This window comes from Ylistrum balloti, unplaced genomic scaffold, assembly GCF_031769215.1.
Source record: "Ylistrum balloti isolate Yb309-2 unplaced genomic scaffold, AGI_CSIRO_Ybal_v1 Utg369724, whole genome shotgun sequence".
NCBI classification, from domain to species: Eukaryota; Metazoa; Mollusca; class Bivalvia; order Pectinida; family Pectinidae; genus Ylistrum; species Ylistrum balloti.
Genome location: NW_026781942.1, coordinates 2,989,296 through 3,013,267, shown reverse-complemented (window position 1 = coordinate 3,013,267; position 23,972 = coordinate 2,989,296). Strand labels below are relative to the sequence as shown.

The window sequence follows — 23,972 nt, the reverse complement described above, 5'->3', positions numbered from 1 at the left end:
CATGTAAAGCATATTATGGTGATTAAAAACGTCCAACCGATCCACATTTATATATGAATAATTCATTCATTTCTGTATTTTTGGTTTCGTAATCACCAATGTTTTATTTACATATAAAATACCGACGGTTTTTAATTTATCTGCACGTAAGCGTCTTCAGGAAAAGACTACATTGACGCAAAGCCAAAGTCTGGTGGTGCAACACCTTCATTGCTAAAATAACTTTAAATGTTTATATTTAGCATGACGTCATAAAAACTGTATAAAAATCCGACCAAGAAATCAAAATGGGCATTATTACGCCAATTTACAAGAAGGAAGAGGTGTGTAGTATATCTTGAATGGGCCTATAGACTATTACTTCACAAGTCTGTTGAAACAGTTCAACTTCATGGTGTAGTCGCGAGCTTTGAATGCGTCGCAACTGAAAAACAATGTGCCGGTTGTAGTAATTTGATGAGTAATCATGATGATATATGATAAAAATACTGATAAAAGATAAGCTAAAAATGTTCACTATTAAGTTATTGATACACAAAATGTAATTAAATTTATATTCACACCAAGATGGGTGAGTGGGCTAAATGGTTTTATCTATTTCTATAGAACGTTTTAACCTCTAGTTCACGGATTATATTGTAAACATGATTGGCAAGATTGGCATTCGGAAGGATTTATGAATTTGTTTAAAACTAGACAACATATGTTAACTATTGTATCTGATAATTTCAATACAGGTGTATTTTGTAATGGAAAATTAAATTTCCCTACTGTCTATGATAAATTAAAACACACCCTTTGATATATAACATTCTGTTGAAATTGAGAAAATTTCATTGAAAAGAATAATTTATTGGCATTCCAGTAGTTTCTTTCAATTGAGAGGGGGTTCCTGGTCTGTTTTAACTTTGAAACTGAGCCAGACAGGGATATGAATACAACTTTGAAATCTGAGCAGCAGGGACATACACTGTACATGTATTCATGTAGTTGTAGTTTATTGAAAGTTTGGTGATTTCTGATAATTTGAATTTCTGATGTAATTTTTTCTCTGAATTTTAGAAAAAGAAAAGCCAAAAGAAAAGAAGATTCAACCAATGGCGGTAGCTTGTGAAGAATCCTATAACAGCACAAGAATATTATCAACAACTATGAATCCAAATCAACAGATGTACAGTAACCAACAGTTTCAACAAGGACAGCAGGGTTATTTTGATCCTACCCAAATGTACTATCCAGCTCCAAATCCACAATTTCCACCAAGTCCTATTTTTCAACCATTTCACCATATCGGTCCACCTCCGTATTTCCCACCTTCACAAAGCTTCAATAATAATTCACTGGTTGGAGCATCCTTACAACTTTATGGTCAGGAGATGAATCAGCAACCTGGTTACAGCAGAGGTTGGGGGGGTAGAAGAGGAGGTGCGTCAAGGGGAAAAGGGAAATTTAATAATGAATCCCAAAATCATCCTACAAAAAAATTCCCTAATAGCCCTGTAGTGGAAGAGACACCCGTTGTTGAGACATCAGATTCAGTTGATGAATATTTACAGAGTTATGTAGATGGTGCTTTTGATGATGAAGGACATGTTGAAAAGGAGTCTAAAATTGAGGCAAAAGATGCACCCAGTAAACAGAAAAATAGCAGGAATCTACAGGGAGGGAAAAAAAATCTGAATGGGACTAATTATCAGCGACAACAATTTGACAGTTACAGGGATAATGTTGAAAATAATGATCCACGTTATTTAAGTAATAGAGGAGGACGTGGAAAAGGAAGATTTGAAGGATCAAGGTCAAATTATGATCCAGACAGACGGTCGTTTTCATCAAGAAATAGAAACCATGAGGTAAATAGTGTACATGATCAAAAAGATTATAATTGTAGTCTCAATGAAAAAAGAAATAATGGAAAATTCAGCAAAAAAGAAGAAAATGTCTCTCATACCAGCAGTAACTATGGCCTCAATAAAGAAGACACAAGTGGAGAAAGTAAAAAAAATAACAAGGATAAATTCACAAAATATGAGGAGAGGCAGCAACTAAATGATCGACGAGGTCAGAGATCTGGTAGGGGAAGACAGCCACATCAGGGACGTTCATTTCAGGGCAGACATGATGAGGACTATGACCCACAGAATGATATATCTTCTGATACCTCTAACCAGAATAAAAATAAACAACCACATTCGGACCGGGATAAGTACCACAAGCCAAGGAATTTTCAAGGGCAACGTAACCAAAGTCATAGACCATATATGGCAAGAACACTCTCTGGAAAGGTGGACGAAAGTCAGAGAGGTATATTTTTATTAGAATATTATTGCAGGCTATCATCATTTATGGTTTGATTACAGCATCATTACTTACAGTTAGTAAGCTGATGACCATCTTTTACCAGCATGATGCATTTGCTTCATATCTAGGCACTCCCAATATATTTTGTGATTACATTAGCAGAAGATTCAATTTCAAGTTATGAGAGCATGATCTCTTAATAAAAAACATGAAAGAAGGCAAGCATTTTTTAAGGTTGAATAACTCATAAATTATTAACAATTTAAAAAAAGATTACATGATATATTATAAAATTTATAAGCTGATGGAAATGGATACAACAAGAGTGATTTTTGAAATTGATATCCGAGTGCTGTACTCATGCTTTCCCTGGTTGTCGCTTCGAAATTTTGAGAACTCATTATATCTCGTAGTAATTGGACTTATCAAAATTTTGGAAATGGTGTTCTGGACTTTTCTGAAAGAATCCTGAAAAAAGATTACTGCAATAACTTACGATTCCAGGTGCATACAATTGCGAAATTGAGAGATAAAATTGTGTTCACTGTGTTTAATTACTTCTTCAGTCAAAGCTTGTAATTTCTTTTGTAAATTTCATTAATGGAAGTGAAGTTTTATTGCTATCATTTATAATGGTAAAATTTATGCTTGTATTTTAAAAGGTGTACTGATTGAACAGTTGACCAACAACTCTTATGAATGTATGGTGTGTTGTGAGACAGTCCGCTGTCATAATGCGGTGTGGAGCTGCTCTAATTGTTTCCATGTATTCCATCTACGTTGTGTCAAGAAATGGGCAAAGTCTTCTACAGCTGTTGGTGAAAGTAAGTTTGCTGATGATATGTTTGATATAGTACAAGTGAGATCTTGTAATGAGAAAACTATTTTTTCTGGTGACTTTCCTGATCACCTGCAAATCATAATTTCTAAAATGTGCATTTCAGCCATAGAAATATCCTGTCCAAAACAAATTTTAAAAAGGAATGTTTTAAGTCAGGTGTTTTTGAAATATTTTTCTCGTTAGTTTAAATTTTGCATAGGAATAAAGATTTATTAAAACACCCACTGTTGTGATTTATTTGTATCAACCTGGGACAGTTCCCAGTAATTTATCTGGTTTGCGGAATCCTGATCCTAGTGAGTTTTACTTATATACATATATATGTATACTTATTACGTGTTGGCAGACCCAAGTGATACAAAGCTATGAATGTGACAGTTCATTATAGATAAAATGTTCAAGGTTTTGTTAGGCTAATATCATTGTTTCCTGTTTGTTACAGATGAGGACAATGGATGGAGATGTCCAGCCTGTCAGAACAAATGTGATCAGTTTCCTTCCCAGTATAGATGTTTCTGTGGTAAGTCAGTTTCTGTGGTAAGTCACACTTGTAGTAATTATATCACATTTGTTCTTTTAAATAGTAAATCTATATTAATTAGTCACACTCCTTTGTTAAGCTGCAGTTTGATAGTGCAGACAAACCTTTGTTGAAAGTAACATTTCTGTGATAGTGAAGTCAAACCTTTGTTGTAAGTAACATTTCTGTGATAGTGCAGTCAAACCATTGTGGTAAGTAATATTTCTGTGATAGTGCAGTCAAACCTTTGTTGTAAGTAACATTTCTGTGATAGTGAAGTCAAACCTTTATGGTAAGTAACATTTCTGTGATAGTGAAGTCAAACCTTTGTTGTAAGTAACATTTCTGTGATAGTGAAGTCAAACCTTTGTTGTAAGTAACATTTCTGTGATAGTGAAGTCAAACCATTGTGGTAAGTAATATTTCTGTGATAGTGCAGTCAAACCTTTGTTGTAAGTAACATTTCTGTGATAGTGAAGTCAAACCATTGTGGTAAGTAATATTTCTGTGATAGTGCAGTCAAACCTTTGTTGTAAGTAACATTTCTGTGATAGTGAAGTCAAACCATTGTGGTAAGTAATATTTCTGTGATAGTGCAGTCAAACCTTTGTTGTAAGTAACATTTCTGTGATAGTGAAGTCAAACCTTTGTGGTAAGTAACATTTCTGTGATAGTGAAGTCAAACCATTGTGGTAAGTAATATTTCTGTGATAGTGCAGTCAAACCTTTGTTGTAAGTAACATTTCTATGATAGTGAAGTCAAACCTTTGTGGTAAGTAACATTTCTGTGATAGTGCAGTCAAACCTTTGTGGTAAGTAACATTTCTGTGATAGGACATATTTTGTAGTATGTTGACTTCCACATTTGAAATTTTTTAGTATGGCACATCTTCAGATTCATGTCATACTCATTGAAATTACAAAACCACATGTCTTTGGTAAGTCACACTTTGGAAGTAAGTTACACTTCTGTGGCAAATCACCGTTCAGTTTTAAGACATATCTTTGTAGTCTATTACACTTTTAAGGTCCATCACACTTTCAAAAGTTTCTGTGTCATACATTAGAAAAATTGAGATACCAATATGTGTAAAATTGAATTGCTGTTGAAATTGAGGTGTAGACTTTGTATTGATATAATCGTGTTTAAGCCAAATTGGTTTGATTACAACTTACATCTTTGAAATTACCAGGCAAAGTGAGAGACCCTGAATTTAATCGTATGGAGATTCCACACAGCTGTGGTGAGATGTGCAGTAAACGAAGGGCAGATAACTGTCCACATCCATGTAACATGTGAGTGAAAAGATAATACTAGGTGGAATCCAATACCGTTTACAATTTTCTGTCAATCTCAGTGACATTTCAAAATTCAAGTTGTTTGAAGTATTTCTTAAAATATTAAAAGATTTCCCTTGCAAAAGTTGAAATTTCTCAAATGACAAATGACCTTGCCTCAATGTACATTCTATTTGGCAGGATATTTGACATTGATTCTGGTGTAATAACATTTATCCACAATAAGCCCATGCCTGTTAATAAGCCCACATATGCTCAGTTGAATAACAAGCAAATGCTATGCCTTGTTTATAATAAGCCCACCCCCTCACCTGACTGCTAAATTTCTTTTGTAGTCTTTGTCATCCTGGTCCCTGTCCACCATGTAATGCTGTCATCAGTCGTTCCTGTGATTGTGGAAAAACTAGGTAAGCTGAATACAATTACAGCTAGATAGAGTCAGAAATGGGTAGAGGTAAGATCGTGTTAAAAAGAAGTATTTCTAGAAATCATCACCTTAGTCAGTATTTGTTTAAGAGCTATATAGTGTGACCTTGTGTAAAGTTATTATCCTAGTAGGGGCATTTTCATTATCAATTCAGGAATGAGAATTTTGGAAGATATTGATGTTAAAAGGCATTGTATTAGAAACAGGAGGGAAGAAAATGCAAGTAATTGTGTTTTCTTTAGATTTTCGTATTTTCTTTCATCAGACAACTGGTAAATGTTTCAAAAAGCCTACACGTGACAGACATACCTGCCAAAGGCAAAGCTTACAGCTGTCAACACAGGTGTTGATTTCATGGTTGGCTGGTCAGATCTCTGGTCTCGGTCGCTCAGATAGGCTGGTTTTAAGAAGTGATTTTCAATTTTCACTGTATTTCAGTCATTGTGGATGTTGGCACCTTCCTTTTGAAGTTTTTTAATAATAAACAATGTTGTATTGTTTCACAAGTAAATTAATCTCTCACCAACTTGATATTGCTATAAGCAATATATCGTGTTCAATTACCATAAAGTAGAGTTTTTCTAATTACAGTCAAACCATGAAATGTAGTGCTACTCAGATTATCAAGTGTGAGGAAAAATGTGGTAAACAACTCAACTGTGGCAAACATTTCTGTAAGGTCACCTGTCATGCAGGGTCTTGTTCCATGTGTGAGGAAGTCATTGTACAGGGTAAGACTTTCTTGTATTCTTTGTTATGCAGGGTCTTGTTCCATGTGTGAGGAAGTCATTGTACAGGGTAAGACTTTCTTGTATTCTATGTTATGCATGGTCATGTTCCGTGTGTGAGGAGGTCATTGTACAGGGTATGATTTTACTGTATCGCCTTTGTAATATCACCTGCTGTACAGAATTCTGGTCTGTATATGAGGAAGTCATTGTACAGACCTTCAGAACTGTCAGAAATCCATCTACATATCCCAGATTTTCAGCAATCTTAGCTTTTCTGATGCAGTGGAGACCAATGAAATAACACTGACTGAAGATGGCATTTAATTCTGATAATAAAGAGCTTTAAAATGGTCAAAGGGGGAAAAGTGAAGTGCAAGTCTTAGTGTGACTGTTAGTGTTGATAGAAAACTGGCAGCACACTTGAAAATGGAGGCAAAGTAGACCAATCCTTCACAGGTGATCTGACAAAGTTTTACATTTCTTGTTTCATGTTCACATATGAAAAAGTAATACATGTAATTTGTGTTTCAGAATGCTACAAAGCTCACACCAGTAGAGAAGTGATTTGTGGTACTAAGGAATCTTTCCAATCTGCCTTCAGCTGTAATGCACCTTGTGGAAAGTGAGTCACCCTTGGTGATATCCATTGTTTGAATGAAGTTCTTTTTCTTGTTCTAATAAGCTGACATGATTTAATCATGAAATTTTAAAAACAACTTGGTTCTTACAGTTATGGAGTTCAATAAAAATTAATTCTTTGACAAATTTTTTGTTTAGGACACTCGAGTGCGGAAATCACACATGTGAAGAGGTATGTCATGAAGGCCCTTGTGACCCATGTAGTCTTTCACCGTTGGCAGTGATCACCTGTCCATGTGGTTCCTCTCTTCTTGCAGATCTCAACTCTACTCCAAGGACAAGCTGTCTCGATCCTATCCCCACATGCGGGGCTATCTGTAACAAGACACTTAACTGTGGACCTTCAGGTAAATTTTGGATGTGCATACTTGTTGTATTGAAGGCAAGCAAACCCTTGAAGGAAATCTTTGAGAAAAAAAGAAATTATTGCTAAATATTAATGTAATTTGTGCAAGTGTACAATTATCTACAGAAATCTACACATGAATGAAACAGTATTAATAGATTCTACATTGTTCCATTTATACAAAGTTTGAGAAAAGTTATACTCTACAGGATCAATTTCTGCCCTCATTTGATATCAGGATGGGGCCATGTTAATCCATTGTATATGTCTTGTTGCTCTCCATTCAGAATCAATTCCCTGTCAACACATACACTATGTATTTACCCCATAGTAACATGACATCAAGTTCTACACCTTATTATGTGAAGGAGGTCACTGGTCAAGAATAAAAGGTCAAAAGTCCCATCATCAACATCTATTAACATGGAAGCAGGGGAAATTCATGTTTCGCCAACGTTTTCTAGTAGACTGTGTAAACTTCAATGATGTTGCAAACAGTATATGACAAGTCAGCTGTGGCTCATTCTATTAATACTGATAATGGCAATGTAAACATCTTGTCCCCTAGATGATCCTCATATCTGTAAGCTGTTGTGTCATGAGGGTGTTTGTGGGGCGTGTCCAGGAGAAACCCTCCTTAAGTGTCGGTGTGGTGCTCTAGAAAAATTCTTTCCTTGCACAGAAGCCAAGATCATCACTGGTAAGCTATGACCTCTCTTTAAAAACTGACAAAAAGCATTTTGTAATGACCTTGTGCCGAATTTGTGTTTAATAAAAGCTTTGCCGTTAAAGATTTTTTAAAAAGACAAGAACTAATCTTACCAAATGCATTTGTTTTAGAAATTGATTTTTAATTTGATTTCTAAGGTAGATTAATATAGCTTGTGGTGGTACATTTGCTGTAAATTCAGAAAAATTAAAATTAATTTTTTAATTGAGGGCATTTTCCTGTTAAGCATCTAAGTATCCCCCAGGACTCATGGTTTTTATAAAGGATAACCTCCATTGAATTGAATTGTAATGTGTATGGAACTGAAACATGGACAGAAGTGATTTATTTTGGAGTACTTGAGTCCAGTAGATATTTGGTGCATAACTGCAATATAGAAAAACCCTGTAATATTGAACTTTGGATTTCTACTACACAAGTCCAGGTTTGTGTTGTTTGAATATAGAATTTTCTTTCTCTTCAGAGAAAAATCCATTCCACTGTGATAAACGTTGTAATAAAAAACGACTGTGTGGCCGACATAAATGTGGACAAACATGTTGTGTGGTGAGTTAAGGAAAATAAAGGTTTTCAGTAAAATCAATGAAATTGAATTTTAGTAAACAAATAATAGACAAAAAAATAACAGTGTAGTACGTGTCCCTAAAAGTTCTGATTTCAAAAGTTGCTTGTCCTTTCAGGAAGTGAAATGTTACTCAATATCTCTAAAAAATGTGTTTAAAGTATTTTCTCCAAAAAAAAAACATTTGTCAGTTCCAACACTGACCTAAATATATGCAGAGGGAGTGAAAATAGTTGAGAATAGAACAACTCTTTTTATATTATCCTGTATTCAGGATTTAATTGGTAGCAATAGGAAATAAATATTTGGGAAATTAAAAATAAAATTTTCTGCAGCATCACAAATTAAGATGGTACAGTTGATATGTACATCGAGTCACTGGAAGGAATTGTTACCTTCTAACAAATGATCTGTATCCTAACTTCTCTATTTAATGAACAGCTTGAAAAGGAAGATCATTTCTGTGACCTTATATGTGGGAAGAAACTGTCATGTGGCCTTCACAAGTGTGAGGAGCCTTGTCACCGTGGATACTGCCCTCCCTGTCTCTTAGCAAGTAAGTTTTTACCTAGTTATGGCATCCTACACTTCAGCCATTTAATGCTATGGGAAAATCATGTCACTTTGTAGAGCTGGTTAGGATTCAGGGAAGAAAATATTGCATTTCATTTGTTTATTTAACGGCAGCTAATTAGTTGTTGTATAACTGTTCACTTGTAAACTTTCCAAATTTGACATTGGGGAAATAGAGTGTTTGGTAAAATCTATCTTAAAATTGTATAATGCTCATGTCTCAAGTTGACAATGTTGTCTTGTAATTATTTGTTCAGTACTTATTTGTTCAATATTCGTTTGCTTTAACTTATTATTCTAGATTAAGTGAATTTCAGTTTGATGGTATTCAGGTTTAATAAGTAATTATCCTTCAGGTTTTGAGGAGCTGACATGCTACTGTGGTAGTGAGGTTAGGTTTCCACCTGTTCCTTGTGGTGCCAAACCACCAGAATGCTTCAAGAAGTGTACACGCCCTCATTCCTGCTCCCACCCAGGTTTGTACAGGCCACATGGGCCTTTAATTAATCACCACAATACATTTTTTTTGAAAATAAATGAATCCTGATTATTTTGAGAAAATTGTAGGTAGAAGAAATGATGTTGTTATAGTCTAGAAAACACTTTATTGATAAATAAATCAGGTATATAATAAGTATCGGTGAAAAAAAAAAGGAAAAATAAATTCAGGATGATATTCAGCAACAGACCTTTTGACAATGACATTATGTTCCACAGTTCGTCATAATTGCCATAGTGATGAGAATTGCCCCCCTTGCACAGAGCTCACATCAAAATACTGCATGGGAAACCATGAGGTAGGTAGATAAATGAAATACTTTTTGAAAATTTTCATTTTTTTATTTGAAAATGTGATGGTAACTCCTGCTTATTCAGATCTTAATATCTGATGATCATAGAAGTACCATTGATACTGCTTCTTCAAGACAATCAGAATTATTTCTGTTTGACTGTCATGTGACTTTACTTAAACCAAATACAAATTGGTAGTCCTATGACAATGTTTTGACACAGTTTCCCAAGATTCAACAAATTTCGATGAAAATGAACTATTCAGTGGAATTGATCCTGCCTAAACATCAGTTTCGAAACAAGTAGGCATATTGCCAGTGCCCTGTGAATTCAAAATCAATTGATAATACCATTATAATGACTTCAGAAAGCTATTTTAAAGCATATATGTACTTCATTTTCTTTTTCTTTTTTTTTTTTTTTTTCTCTAGTTGAGGAAAAACATCCCATGTCACATCAGCAACATCTCGTGTGGTCTTTCTTGTGACAAAGCACTACCCTGTGGTACCCACAAGTGTATCCGCACCTGTCATAAGGTAGGTATATGAGTTTAGATGTAATGTTACATGTGACCACAATCTGCTCTGCAGAATAATAGATGCTGTTTCTGTTTTGTTCAAAGTCTGTCTTCGAGGAGATTTGAAAATATAGTTGCTTAATGACTGGACTTCCAACCTCAGATGAATATTGAGGTGTGTCATTTGGCGATTCCTTTTCAGAGAAGTTTGCATTTTTCGGAGAGGTAAGAAACAGATAGTCCTGTGCTATGTTGGTTCTGTTCTTTGACAGGACACTATTCCCAATTGCTGTAAATGGCCTACATCAAGCCCCTTGTATATGTTGTTCAGTGACTTCGTTACAGGCAGTTACATGGAGACCTACCTCAATATGATTCTGGCTGTTGACAAACTCTACAAACAGACATAGCAAAGTGTGGGGTGGTACAAATAAGCTGCAATAGGCAGCTCGTAATTTGAATTTTGATATTTAGACTGTACTGTATGTCATACTACTTGGTAGATAAGTTTATGAACATTTTGGTCAGAGGTTGTTAAATTAACAACACTGAACATGTTGATTACAGGGAGAGTGTCAGGAAGATGGAAAGAACTGTGTTCAACCCTGCCCTACTCCACGGGCTGTCTGTGGTCATCCATGTGGTGTGCCATGTCACAGTGGTCAAGACTGCCCACCTGTCCCGTGCAAAGCAGAGGTACAGTATTAACTTTTCTCTGAGGACAATTTTATTAAAGAACAGAAGATAGATTATTTATGTAGATGTTTGAGTGATTGACATCTGGTTGTACACATAATGGTGTATGTTTCAGATCATCATAAAGTGCCCATGTGGGAGAAAGTCAGCACGACAGTTCTGTATGGCAGGTGGTTTAACTCCAGAGCTCGAGGAATATCAGAAGTAAGTTAGCCTGGCTTGTGATGTGTAGACAGGATATTGTCTCTAGTTATGATCTGATACATACACAGCATATGTCTTCATCATTGTGTGTACCAGACTATCAAAGTTAACAAGGTTTTGGTTTCGTTATAAGCAAACCAACCTTAATATCCATCTGTATGTAACACACACCTGTTTAGAGGGTACCTGTATGTAGCAAACGCCTGTTCATAAAGACAATGTGTTTCAGTTCTAAGTTTAATACAATTCTTTGTTATTATACCTGTCTATAAAGGCCACATGTGTATCCTGCCCTGACAGACCCTCTATAGACAAGTTTGATAGATAATCTGATACAAAATTGTTGTTTTTTAAAGAACATGACTTGTTTCACAGTTATTTTCCCAAATATTTTTTCCATACAAACCTGATACATTTACGCTGAATTGAATCAATAAATTTACACTGAATTGAATTGACACATTGACTTATAATAACAAACATTATCTGAGTTATTTCAGACTACTGATAGGTAAAACACTAATGGTCAGAACACCAAATGTGTAATCCTGACTTATCAATGTACAAGGGGCTCAAAACTCTATCCCTTCCAGAACTGTCCTCATTCTGAAGTATGATGTGTGAACTCTTATCATTGTATGTCTGAATTAGAAAATGTTGGCTAGATACAGCTCTGTGATATTGGTCCTAGACACAGCTTCTGTAGCTTTACATGTACTTGACTGACATTGATATTGCATTTGACTTCAGGATAGCTGTACAAACGCTAGCTAGCACTGTTGGCTCTGGACAGACAGTGGATATATCCAATTTAACATCTGCTGCCAAGAAAGTTGCCAAACGACAGTAAGATCACTTTTTGAATTGAATCAAGAAATACAAACTTTATCAATAAATCCTTGGATGATTTTGTCAGCAAATCACAAATAATAACACTCAACATATACAAAAAAGAAAAACATTTGATTTAAGCTCAAAAAATTAACTGAGAAGTGTTTACATTTTGACTGCTAAAATATTCTGAAATGTTTAATCATTTGATAAATATTTGTATTACTACTACTGCTATTTTATCATATCTTTATAGTCTGATGATCGTTAAGGGCCTTGGGCCTCATGTTAATTTTTGTCAACAGACTGGAGTGTGATGGAGAATGTGCCATCATGGAAAGGAACAGACGCATGGCTCTAGTTCTGGAAATTAAAAACCCAGACCTAAGTGCCAAGCTTGGCAATCCATCTTATAACGACTTCCTGAAGGAATATGCCAGGTGAATAGATTTCTACAAACACAAATAATGTTTGTTTTTTAAGTATATATATATTGGAAGGTAACAACACTCTAATGAAATACATTCTAAAAGCTATATAACCCTAAAAGTTTTTTTGTTCTTTTGTTATTCTATTTTTAAAAATTGCACAAAGGTACTTGAAAAGCATTTTTGTTTTTACCTGAAATAATTGTTTGAATCACATGAAAAGGAAAGGGAGGAAAAAACGTGTCTCGCTTGCCCCTTTTAAGATGTATGCAATTTCATTTTTCAGAAACAACCCTCAGAATGTGGCTTCCATCGACAAAGCTTTCTCTAATCTTGTTCAGAATGCCAAAGGGGTAAGCTACTGTATGTCTTTGTGTTATATCAAGAGTACTGACTGTGGGAAGGCAAAATCCAACATGTCGTATGAGTCCTTATTTTTTGTCTAGAATGCTTAAAAGGTTAAATTACATGAAGCATTACTGAACTTCTATAGATAAAAACAAGATCACATGCATTCATAAATTGTTTATAGCATGTAATAAAGTATTTATGGTAGAAAAATATGAATAGGACAATTACAGAATTGAACTGCATGTTATTTTTGTTCCAGTCCAAACATCCCCACCGTTCTCATCAGTTTCCTCCCATGAACCGTGACCAGAGAAGAGTCGTACATGAGCTGGCAGAGTTCTATGGCTGCGAGACACAGAGCTATGATTTGGAACCAAAGAAGAATGTAGTAGCAACAGCACACAAGTATGAATTCTTACTGTATCATTGCTATGGGGAAACATCTTACTGTATCATTGCTATGGGGAAACATCTTACTGTATCATTTTATAGGGAAACATCTTACTGTATCATTTTATAGGGAAACATCTTACTGTATCATTTTATAGGAATACATCTTACTGTATCATTGTTACTGGGGAAACATCTTACTGTATCATTGTTACTGGGGAAACATCTTACTGTATCATTGTTATAGGGAAACATCTTACTGTATCATTGTTATGGGAAACATCTTACTGTATCATTGTTATGGGGAAACATCTTAATGTATCATTGTTATGGGGAAACATCTTAATGTATCATTGTTATGGGGAAACATCTTACTGTATCATTGTTATAGGGAAACATCTTACTGTATCGTTGTTACTGGGGAAACATCTTACTGTATCATTGTTACTGGGAAACATCTTACTGTATCATTGTTACTGGGAAACATCTTACTGTATCATTGTTACTGGGAAACATCTTACTGTATCATTGTTATAAAACATCTTACTGTATCATTGTTATGGGAAACATCTTACTGTATCATTGTTGTTACTGGGAAACATCTTACTGTATCATTGTTACTGGGAAACATCTTACTGTATCATTGTTACTGGGAAACATCTTACTGTATCATTGTTATGGGAAAACATCTTACTGTATCATTGTTACTGGGAAACATCTTACTGTATCATTGTTACTGGGAAACATCTTACTGTATCATTGTTACTGGGAAACATCTTACCGTATCATTGTTATGGGGAAACATCTTAATGTATCATTGTTATTGTTACTGGGAAACATCTTACTGTATCATCTTATTGTTACTGGGAAACATCTTACTTACTGGGAAACATCTTACTGTATCATTGTTATGGGGAAACATCTTACTGTATCATTGTTATGGGGAAACATCTTACTGTATCATTGTTATAGGGAAACATCTTACTGTATCATTGTTATGGGAAAACATCTTACTGTATCATTGTTATGGGGAAACATCTTACTGTATCATTGTTATGGGAAACATCTTACTGTATCATTGTTACTGGGAAACATCTTACTGTATCATTGTTACTGGGAAACATCTTACTGTATCATTGTTATAGGGAAACATCTTACTGTATCATTGTTATGGGAAAACATCTTACTGTATCATTGTTACTGGGAAACATCTTACTGTATCATTGTTACTGGGAAACATCTTACCGTATCATTGTTACAGGGAAACATCTTACTGTATCATTGTTACTGGGGAAACATCTTACTGTATCATTGTTAAAACATCTTACTGTATCATTGTATATTGTTATGGGAAACATCTTACTGTATCATTGTTATGGGAAACATCTTACTGTATCATTGTTACTGGGAAACATCTTACTGTATCATTGTTACTGGGAAACATCTTACTGTATCATTGTTATGGGGAAACATCTTACTGTATCATTGTTACTGGGAAACATCTTACTGTATCATTGTTACTGGGAAACATCTTACTGTATCATTGTTATGGGGAAACATCTTACTGTATCATTGTTATCATCTTACTGTATCATTGTTACTGGGAAACATCTTACTGTATCATTGTTACTGTTACTGGGAAAACATCTTACTGTATCATTGTTACTGGGAAACATCTTACTGTATCATTGTTACTGGGAAACATCTTACTGTATCATTGTTATGGGGAAACATCTTACTGTATCATTGTTATAGGGAAACATCTTACTGTATCATTGTTATGGGAAACATCTTACTGTATCATTGTTACTGGGAAACATCTTACTGTATCATTGTTATGGGAAAACATCTTACTGTATCATTGTTATGGGAAAACATCTTACTGTATCATTGTTATGGGGAAACATCTTACTGTATCATTGTTATGGGAAAAATCTGACATTGTTATGGGAAACATCTGTTATGGGGGAAACATCTTACTGTATCATTGTTATGGGGAAACATCTTACTGTATCATTGTTATGGGAAACATCTTACTGTATCATTGTTACATCTTACTGTATCATTGTTACTGGGAAACATCTTACTGTATCATTGTTACTGGGAAACATCTTACTGTATCATTGTTACTGGGAAACATCTTACTGTATCATTGTTACTGGGAAACATCTTACTGTATCATTGTTACTGGGAAACATCTTACTGTATCATTGTTATGTTATGGGAAACATCTTACTGTATCATTGTTCTGTATCATTGTTATGGGGAAACATCTTACTGTATCATTGTTATGGGAAAACATCTTACTGTATCATTGTTATGGGGAAACATCTTACTGTATCATTGTTATGGGGAAACATCTTACTGTATCATTGTTACTGGGAAACATCTTACTGTATCATTGTTACTGGGAAACATCTTGCTGTATCATTGTTATGGGGAAACATCTTACTGTATCATTGTTATGGGAAACATCTTACTGTATCATTGTTACTGGGAAACATCTTACTGTATCATTGTTACTGGGAAACATCTTACTGTATCATTGTTATGGGGAAACATCTTACTGTATCATTGTTATGGGAAACATCTTACTGTATCATTGTTATGGGAAAACATCTTACTGTATCATTGTTATGGGGGAAACATCTTACTGTATCATTGTTACTGTATCATTGTTATGGGAAACATCTTACTGTATCATTGTTATGGGGAAACATCTTACTGTATCATTGTTATAGGGAAACATCTTACTGTATCATTGTTACAGGGAAACATCTTACTGTATCATTGTTATGGGGAAACATCTTACTGTATCATTGTTATGGGGAAACATCTTACTGTTTCATTGTTATGGGGAAACATCTTACTGTATCATTGTTACTGGGAAACATCTTACTGTTTCATTGTTACTGGGGAAACATCTTACTGTATCATTGTTACTGGGAAACATCTTACCGTGTTATCATCTTACTGTATCATTGTTATGGGGAAACATCTTACTGTATCATTGTTATAGGAAAACATCTTACTGTATCATTGTTATGGGAAACATCTTACTGTATCATTGTTATGGGGAAACATCTTACTGTATCATTGTTATAGGGAAACATCTTACTGTATCATTGTTATGGGAAAACATCTTACTGTATCATTGTTATAGGGAAACATCTTACTGTATCATTGTTATGGGAAACATCTTACTGTATCATTGTTACTGGGAAACATCTTACTGTATCATTGTTACTGGGAAACAACATGCTGTATAAAAGTAAAGGTGAAGAATCTATCTTTATCATTGTTATGGGAAACATCTTATCATTGTTAAAACATCTTACTGTATCATTGTTATGGGAAACATCTTACTGTATCATTGTTATTGTTACTGGGAAACATCTTACTGTATCATTGTTATGGGGAAACATCTTACTGTATCATTGTTATGGGGAAACATCTTAATGTATCATTGTTATGGGGAAACATCTTACTGTATCATTGTTATGGGGAAACATCTTACTGTATCATTGTTATGGGAAACATCTTACTGTAAACATCTTACTGTATCATTGTTATGGGGAAACATCTTACTGTATCATTGTTATGGGGAAACATCTTACTGTATCATTGTTACTGGGAAACATCTTACTGTATCATTGTTACTGGGAAACATCTTACTGTATCATTGTTATGGGGAAACATCTTAATGTATCATTGTTATGGGGAAACATCTTACTGTATCATTGTTACTGGGAAACATCTTACTGTATCATTGTTACTGGGGAAACATCTTACTGTATCATTGTTACTGGGGAAACATCTTACCGTATCATTGTTACAGGGAAACATCTTACTGTATCATTGTTACTGGGAAACATCTTACCGTATCATTGTTATGGGGAAACATCTTACTGTATCATTGTTATGGGGAAACATCTTACTGTATCATTGTTACTGGGAAACATCTTACTGTATCATTGTTACTGGGAAACATCTTACTGTATCATTGTTATGGGGAAACATCTTACTGTATCATTGTTATAGGGAAACATCTTACTGTATCGTTGTTACTGGGGAAACATCTTACTGTATCATTGTTACTGGGAAACATCTTACTGTATCATTGTTATGGGGAAACATCTTACTGTATCATTGTTACTGGGAAACATCTTACTGTATCATTGTTATGGGGAAACATCTTACTGTATCATTGTTATGGGGAAACATCTTACTGTATCATTGTTACTGGGAAACATCTTACTGTATCATTGTTATGGGGAAACATCTTACTGTATCATTGTTATGGGAAACATCTTACTGTATCATTGTTACTGGGGAAACATCTTACTGTATCATTGTTACAGGGAAACATCTTACTGTATCATTGTTACTGGGAAACATCTTACTGTATCATTGTTATGGGGAAACATCTTACTGTATCATTGTTATGGGGAAACATCTTACTGTATCATTGTTATGGGGAAACATCTTACTGTATCATTGTTATGGGGAAACATCTTACTGTATCATTGTTATGGGGAAACATCTTACTGTATCATTGTTATGGGGAAACATCTTACTGTATCATTGTTACTGGGGAAACATCTTACTGTATCATTGTTATGGGGAAACATCTTACTGTATCATTGTTACTGGGGAAACATCTTACTGTATCATTGTTACTGGGAAACATCTTACTGTATCATTGTTATGGGGAAACATCTTACTGTATCATTGTTATGGGGAAACATCTTACTGTATCATTGTTATGGGGAAACATCTTACTGTATCATTGTTATGGGGAAACATCTTACTGTATCATTGTTATGGGGAAACATCTTACTGTATCATTGTTATGGGGAAACATCTTACTGTATCATTGTTATAGGGAAACATCTTACTGTATCATTGTTATAGGGAAACATCTTACTGTATCATTGTTATGGGGAAAAGTCTATTTGTTGTCTTCTAATTTGCTTAATATTTGTTTTCAGAGATAAGTGCTGGTTACCTTCTGTTACACTGACTGCCTTGATACAGAGAGAACTACACCCAAAAGCTCCTACCCCTATACCACATGTCCATGATGAGGACGCCCTTAGGTGAGTTATCCAACCTGATAAAGTAAAATCTCTTCCCTGATCTTTCCTATCATAGGTTTTACTTCCTGTTATTCTTTATATAAAAATAGTCTAAAACATCTGTCATACCCATTTCTGTCTTTTTATTTAATTTTTTTTTTTTTTTTTTGCTTTTAATCCACTTCATTACATAAAGGAGGTTCCAAGATGAGTTATCTACCTTGATATTAAAAAAGACATAGAACAAATCTCTTTCCCACCCATTCCTGTTGTAGATTTTTATCTCTATATCTGTGCCATGTATCTAATTATGCCCTATATTGCTTTCTCTCTTCCCTCTGGTTCACTCACCATCCTTTACCATCAGAGAAAATCAGAGAAATTGGAGAAAAGAGGACATGTAGAAATATGTAGAATATTTTTTTATCCTGGTTATTCTCTGCCCAACAAAGTTGACGAGTGATATTCAAATGGGTTCCCACTGTCCATCTGGATGTTGCTTTCCGCAAGATATCTCTTATAGGACTGGTCAGATTTTTATGAAACTTGGTTGGTAGACTTTTTAGCTTAATTCCTTGCCAAAGTTTGATTTACTGGAAATTCCATGCATATTTAATGAGGCTACTGTGACTGATTGGCTGATTTCTGTAATCAGTCTATGGGAGTGATTTCTGCATTATCCTATGAAGGAATGATAAGAATTTTAGGAAACTCGCTTTGTAGACTTATAACGTTAATTCTTTGTTCAGGTTTGATCAGCGGCCAATTCTATGTTTATTTTATAAGACTGCTGTGACCTGATTGGCTGATATCTTTCGGCACTCTAACTGAATGCTTTCCACACATTATCTTTTGAAGGAACAAATGAATTATGAGACTTGCTTGGTAGACCTGTTACCTTAACCCTATGTTCAGGTTCGATTATCGACATATTCTACACATATTTAATGAAGCTGCTTCTTGATTGTCCGATATCCTTTATAATTTTCACTTGACCACAGTAACCTTGAAAGTGAATCAAAGTCTACTATATTAACATGTCTAGTAGCCTTTTATCCTAAAATATTAATGGTGAAACATCAGTACTTTGGGTTTTTCAGTAATTGAGAAGTGTTTTGATGTCTTATCCAAACTCAATCCTTTTTTTTTTAATTTTCAGTTGACCACTGTGATTTCTTATGTAGGTTGCCCTTGGTCTATAGTTATGTAATAGTGATTTTGATCAGAAAAACAAAATGGCCAAAATGTTGCCTTCTTGGATTTTGACTTTGATATTGCTATTTCTTGAGAACTACTGGATGGCTCTTTCTTAAGTTTTATATGTAGGTTCCCCTTGGTTCCCTAGTTGTGCCAATTTAATTTCTAATCTGATCAGAAAAAACAAAATGGCTGATTGGTGACCATCGTTGATTTTTACTTTGAAAGTTTGTTATTGCTATTTCTTGAGAACTGCAGCATAGATCTTTCTCAAATCTCATGTGCATGTTTCCCTTGTCGTGCCTGTTTGATTTTGGTACTTGTCAGAAAAAGCACTAAAGTAAGAAGTACTGATGGATATCTATCAGTTTTTATATGTATGTTCCCTTTGGTTTCTCCTTGTGCTCATTTGATTTTGGGACTGGTCAGAAGAAACAAATGGCTTCCAGGCAGCCATTATTGATTTGGCAGGTAAAGATTATCATTGCTATTTCTGAAAAGGAATATTCAAATTCCGTATCTTTAAGAGCAAAAACAGAGAAGACAAAAGAAGGGAAAAGATTCAACTTTCAAAGTGAAAATAAAGATCAAACAAAGGTGGACACCCAGATCTCTCTGGGATCTCTTGTTTGACTTTCTAGGTATTTATATGTCCATTATGAAATTTAGTCCAGGACTTTTTGGCTACTATATCATTTCAGAAAAGCTGTTCAGTAAATACTTTTTGAGGAACTGCATTTTTAAACTTTTGACATATGACATCATATCAGCCATATTGGAATTTCATTTTTTTCAAATAAGATATCAGTACACACATATAGACCATATCTTAAAAGACATTTAAAAGACTATAAACATATCTGTCACTGATTTGGAAATTTAGATGGCACAAAATCATGGAAAAAGAATAAGAATAATAATGAGAAACAGAACAATAACAATAGGTCTTTTCACCAGTTGGTAAAAAACCTTAATAAACCTATGATAGTAAATTTCCAAAATTGTTTTTAGAAGTCCAATGTTTGAAGTGATGTTGCACTATCAATGATTCTGATTTGTTTAAATGGTAGTAACTTCCTTGCAATTTTACAGATCTGATTATTAGATGATACTGTGATGTATTTTATTGATGTGTATAAACCATTTCACTGTTTTGTCATACTTTGAGTGGTAATAGAATCATTGATTGATCCAGCATTACTGAAATGAAGTGACAAATATTCTATCATTACCATTGATGAAAGAAGGGAATATAAAGGTACGATCAGCTGATTTTGATATTCGCAGTATTATGCTACTAAATTGTTATTATATTGATCACTTTAACAGAACTTTAAACTGAACATAAACAATCAATGCTTTCAATATTTCAGTTTTCCATGTTGCTCACTTTAAATGTTTATATTTTTCAAATGAACATGGACGGGGAATCTAGATAACTATATCTTTGATTATATCTGATTTCACTACAGATATTGTCTATTTTTATCTTATTCAAATTCTACCAATATATGGGTAGATGTGAAAACTATCCCTCTGGTATGGTTAAAGTGGTATTAACTTAATTAGGTAATGAATTCTACCCAGACCAAGGCAATTTCTCAGTGTAATGTCAGAGTTATGATCCCTAGTCCCCAGTCCTTCCCCTCAATCACAAGTAGAGTATTCTAACCACAAGTGAAAGTTACAACAAATAAGTCTGGATATGATTAATTCTGATTATCCCCTTGCAGTGACCACCCCGAGATATAGCGAGATATAGCGTTGCATTTGTATGTACATGCTGCATTTATCAACAGATTTTTTATCTTGCTTTAGATATTGGTCAAGTATCATAATACCTTGAACTAGATAGTGTTTCCATTTGAAAAGTTCAGCGTTGAGGTCATCGTTACTATTTATGGAAAACTTTCGTCATCGCTCTTGCAGCTTCATTTCTCAATGGATTTTAATCAAACTTAACGTATTTGTGAAGTCTAACAATACAAATAATCAGACACAGGTATAACTCATTCATCATGTCCAATACATCTGCAATCACTATGTGACATACTTATCTTCGTATTTTTCTTAATGGCACTTCATATTGTTCCACTCTATGAAACATTCCAGGTGTACTCTGTTGATGAGAAAATAGCTTACATGTGTGTTAATGATATAGACAGAATTATATCAATTATCGGAGGATGAATTTGCTAGTGTGTCATTTATCTAGACACTGTTAGATGTATTCTGTAACAAACCTCATTATGAATGGGAGCGAGAGGATTTGTATCGTTTGTGTTGCCTTATTTTACAAAAAATGACACAACTTTGTGAAATGTTTGAGAGCATGTAATATGCTATCTAGAAGAAATGACACATGATGTTTACTATCTATACTTATCAGATTACAATGTTGTCCTGGACAAGTAAGGTTATGTTCCAATTGGCTTGACCTAGCTATTTGTAAGTGTATACTGAGGCGTGATTACAGTGACCTTGACCTAAACAGGATTGGTTTATGTACATTTAGACTTGAGATAACACAGTGCATAGTGTAAACAAATATTGTGTCAGGGGACAATTTAAATTAAGACTATGCAGAAAGTAGCTTTTTTTTCTTGTTATGTCTGTTTTATAGCCTACCAGTCAGGTATATTACTGGATAAATACAGTTATACACACACACAGTAACAGTAGGGAAGACCAGATCTTCTGGATGTTTCACCCTAGTTATGATATAGGGGATATCTCAACCCTCAGGGAAACGAGTTGACATTATATTCTTATTTTCATACCATAGAATACAGTACATGTCATTTATGTTGTAATTTGACCTATTATGTCATTTTTAACCAAAATGATCCTACAAAAATAAAAATTATAGTGAATTTGAATTAGAAATTGGAGGTATAATGACAAAATGCTGTCATATATCCTCTCATACTGGCAGAGTTTAAAGTCACATTGACAATGTTAAGGTCACATTGGCAAGGTTAAGGTCACATTGGCAAGGTTACAGTTATAGATATTTCAATTGTTTTATAACTACAGTGACAGTCTTTGATGGGTATTTGTATGCATCCAGGTCATTCTATTAAGGTCAATGTCACAGCTGAGGTTCAAAGTTAAATCACTTATCATCAATATCTAAAATTATATATCCTTACATTAAAGTTTTCTCGAGAATTATGCCCCTTTTATAATATTGTGGTGTGACATTAAGTTAATAATGTTTCACATAAAATCTTATTTTTCTTGTTAAGTTTCATACTTCCTATGATTGTGTTAAACAGGCTCATGAGAATTTTTATCAACTTCTGTCTTTTTCCATGTGTTACAGGAAATCAGCCTCTGCAGCAAAACAAAGCACCTCCCTTCTTCCCGGCCAGTCAATGAAACCTGTGGCATGGGCTTCAAGGGAGGCTACTCAGACAGTACTAAAAAAGAACATGAAAACAGAGAAACAGATTGATTATTTTGATTTTTCGGAAGACTGATTTTTATACACACATGTAAATATTGTGGTATCTATGCGTTGACATATTATGAAAGCCAACATGTTATAAGCTTGCACTTTTGCTTTCTTTTATTTGTTGCTTTTTTTGTCTTTGATTACGTTTCAAACTTGGATATAATTTGAATTTTGAGTTCAAAATATATACATTGTGTTTCTCGAAAATAGAATTTTTTTCCAATGTAGATAAATTAAGAACATTTTTTGAAATTGATTGGAATGTTTTCTTTATATGACTACATTAATGTAATTGATACATGCAAAATAATGTAAGCCTTGGTAAAGCTTCCTTCTTTGTTATATTTTTGTTATTCATGGAGTAGTTATTCAGTGCTTAATGCGTGCTTATTTTATTGATAATAAGATCTTCATGCAGAAAAAAAAATTGAATTATAACATTTCAGTGTCTATTAATGAGAAACAGATTATGATTTGTCATGTGTTGAATAAATGTCAGTTTCCCTCAGTACAGGAAGTTATAGGAAACTTGGTGATAGATGTGTTCTACAGCTATAAATATGAATTAATAGATACATTTAATTTATGAAAATTGAGGATTAAAATAACACATACATGTTTATGGAATTCAAATTTATGATGCAATGTAATACTTTTGCATAATAATTATTTGTATGCTGTGTTATGAGTGAATATTACAGATTTCACATGAAAGATATCACATTGTTGATGTAAATATTTTTGTGTTTAGGATGTTTGTTTCCTGGACGAGTTTGTCAGATTGTTATATACCAGGTAGTAAATTATTTTGAAATTAAGTAAAAAAATAATAATAAAGAAAAATCATTAAATGTTGGTAGATGCAGTCTGTGGTTGTCAGTTCTACACACATTTTCAAATAATATCCCAAATTGGAAAGACACATGGGGAAAAAACTGGAGGATGGGTTCTTTTACAATTTCAAAAATAATTGATAATAAATTATTTTTGTCTTTTGTGCTTAGATTGTATCATTTTAGATCAATGGGAATCCTTCTGTGTATCTGTGTAAAGGTAGCTTAA

The 23,972-nt window shown here is 34.1% G+C and overlaps 1 protein-coding gene across 1 annotated transcript; it reads left to right on the top strand.

The window, feature by feature from the left end:
• The first annotated feature begins 223 nt into the window (after nt 1-223).
• On the top strand, nt 224-23,063 carry LOC132565462 (transcriptional repressor NF-X1-like). Its single transcript, XM_060230100.1, has 23 exons — nt 224-323; nt 1,063-2,304; nt 2,964-3,125; nt 3,585-3,662; nt 4,856-4,958; nt 5,297-5,368; nt 5,980-6,119; nt 6,651-6,741; nt 6,897-7,105; nt 7,673-7,804; nt 8,298-8,380; nt 8,838-8,952; nt 9,326-9,445; nt 9,687-9,766; nt 10,193-10,297; nt 10,846-10,974; nt 11,090-11,178; nt 11,929-12,024; nt 12,315-12,449; nt 12,724-12,790; nt 13,048-13,193; nt 18,170-18,277; nt 22,779-23,063. The coding sequence occupies exons 2-23, from the start codon at nt 1,098-1,100 to the stop codon at nt 22,933-22,935; spliced, it is 3,624 nt and encodes a 1,207-aa protein (XP_060086083.1). The 5' UTR covers nt 224-323; nt 1,063-1,097; the 3' UTR covers nt 22,936-23,063.
• The last annotated feature ends 909 nt before the right edge of the window (nt 23,064-23,972 follow it).

What these genes read in the sequence shown, in the direction of transcription:
- LOC132565462 (XM_060230100.1), top strand. Translation starts at nt 1,098, where the DNA reads ATGGCGGTAGCTTGTGAAGAATCCTATAACAGCACAAGAATATTATCA. An exon ending in TGTCCACATCCATGTAACAT is followed by an intron (nt 4,959 to 5,296) that starts GTGAGTGAAAAG and finishes TTTCTTTTGTAG; the next exon opens with TCTTTGTCATCCTGGTCCCT. An exon ending in TTCCTGAAGGAATATGCCAG is followed by an intron (nt 12,450 to 12,723) that starts GTGAATAGATTT and finishes TTCATTTTTCAG; the next exon opens with AAACAACCCTCAGAATGTGG.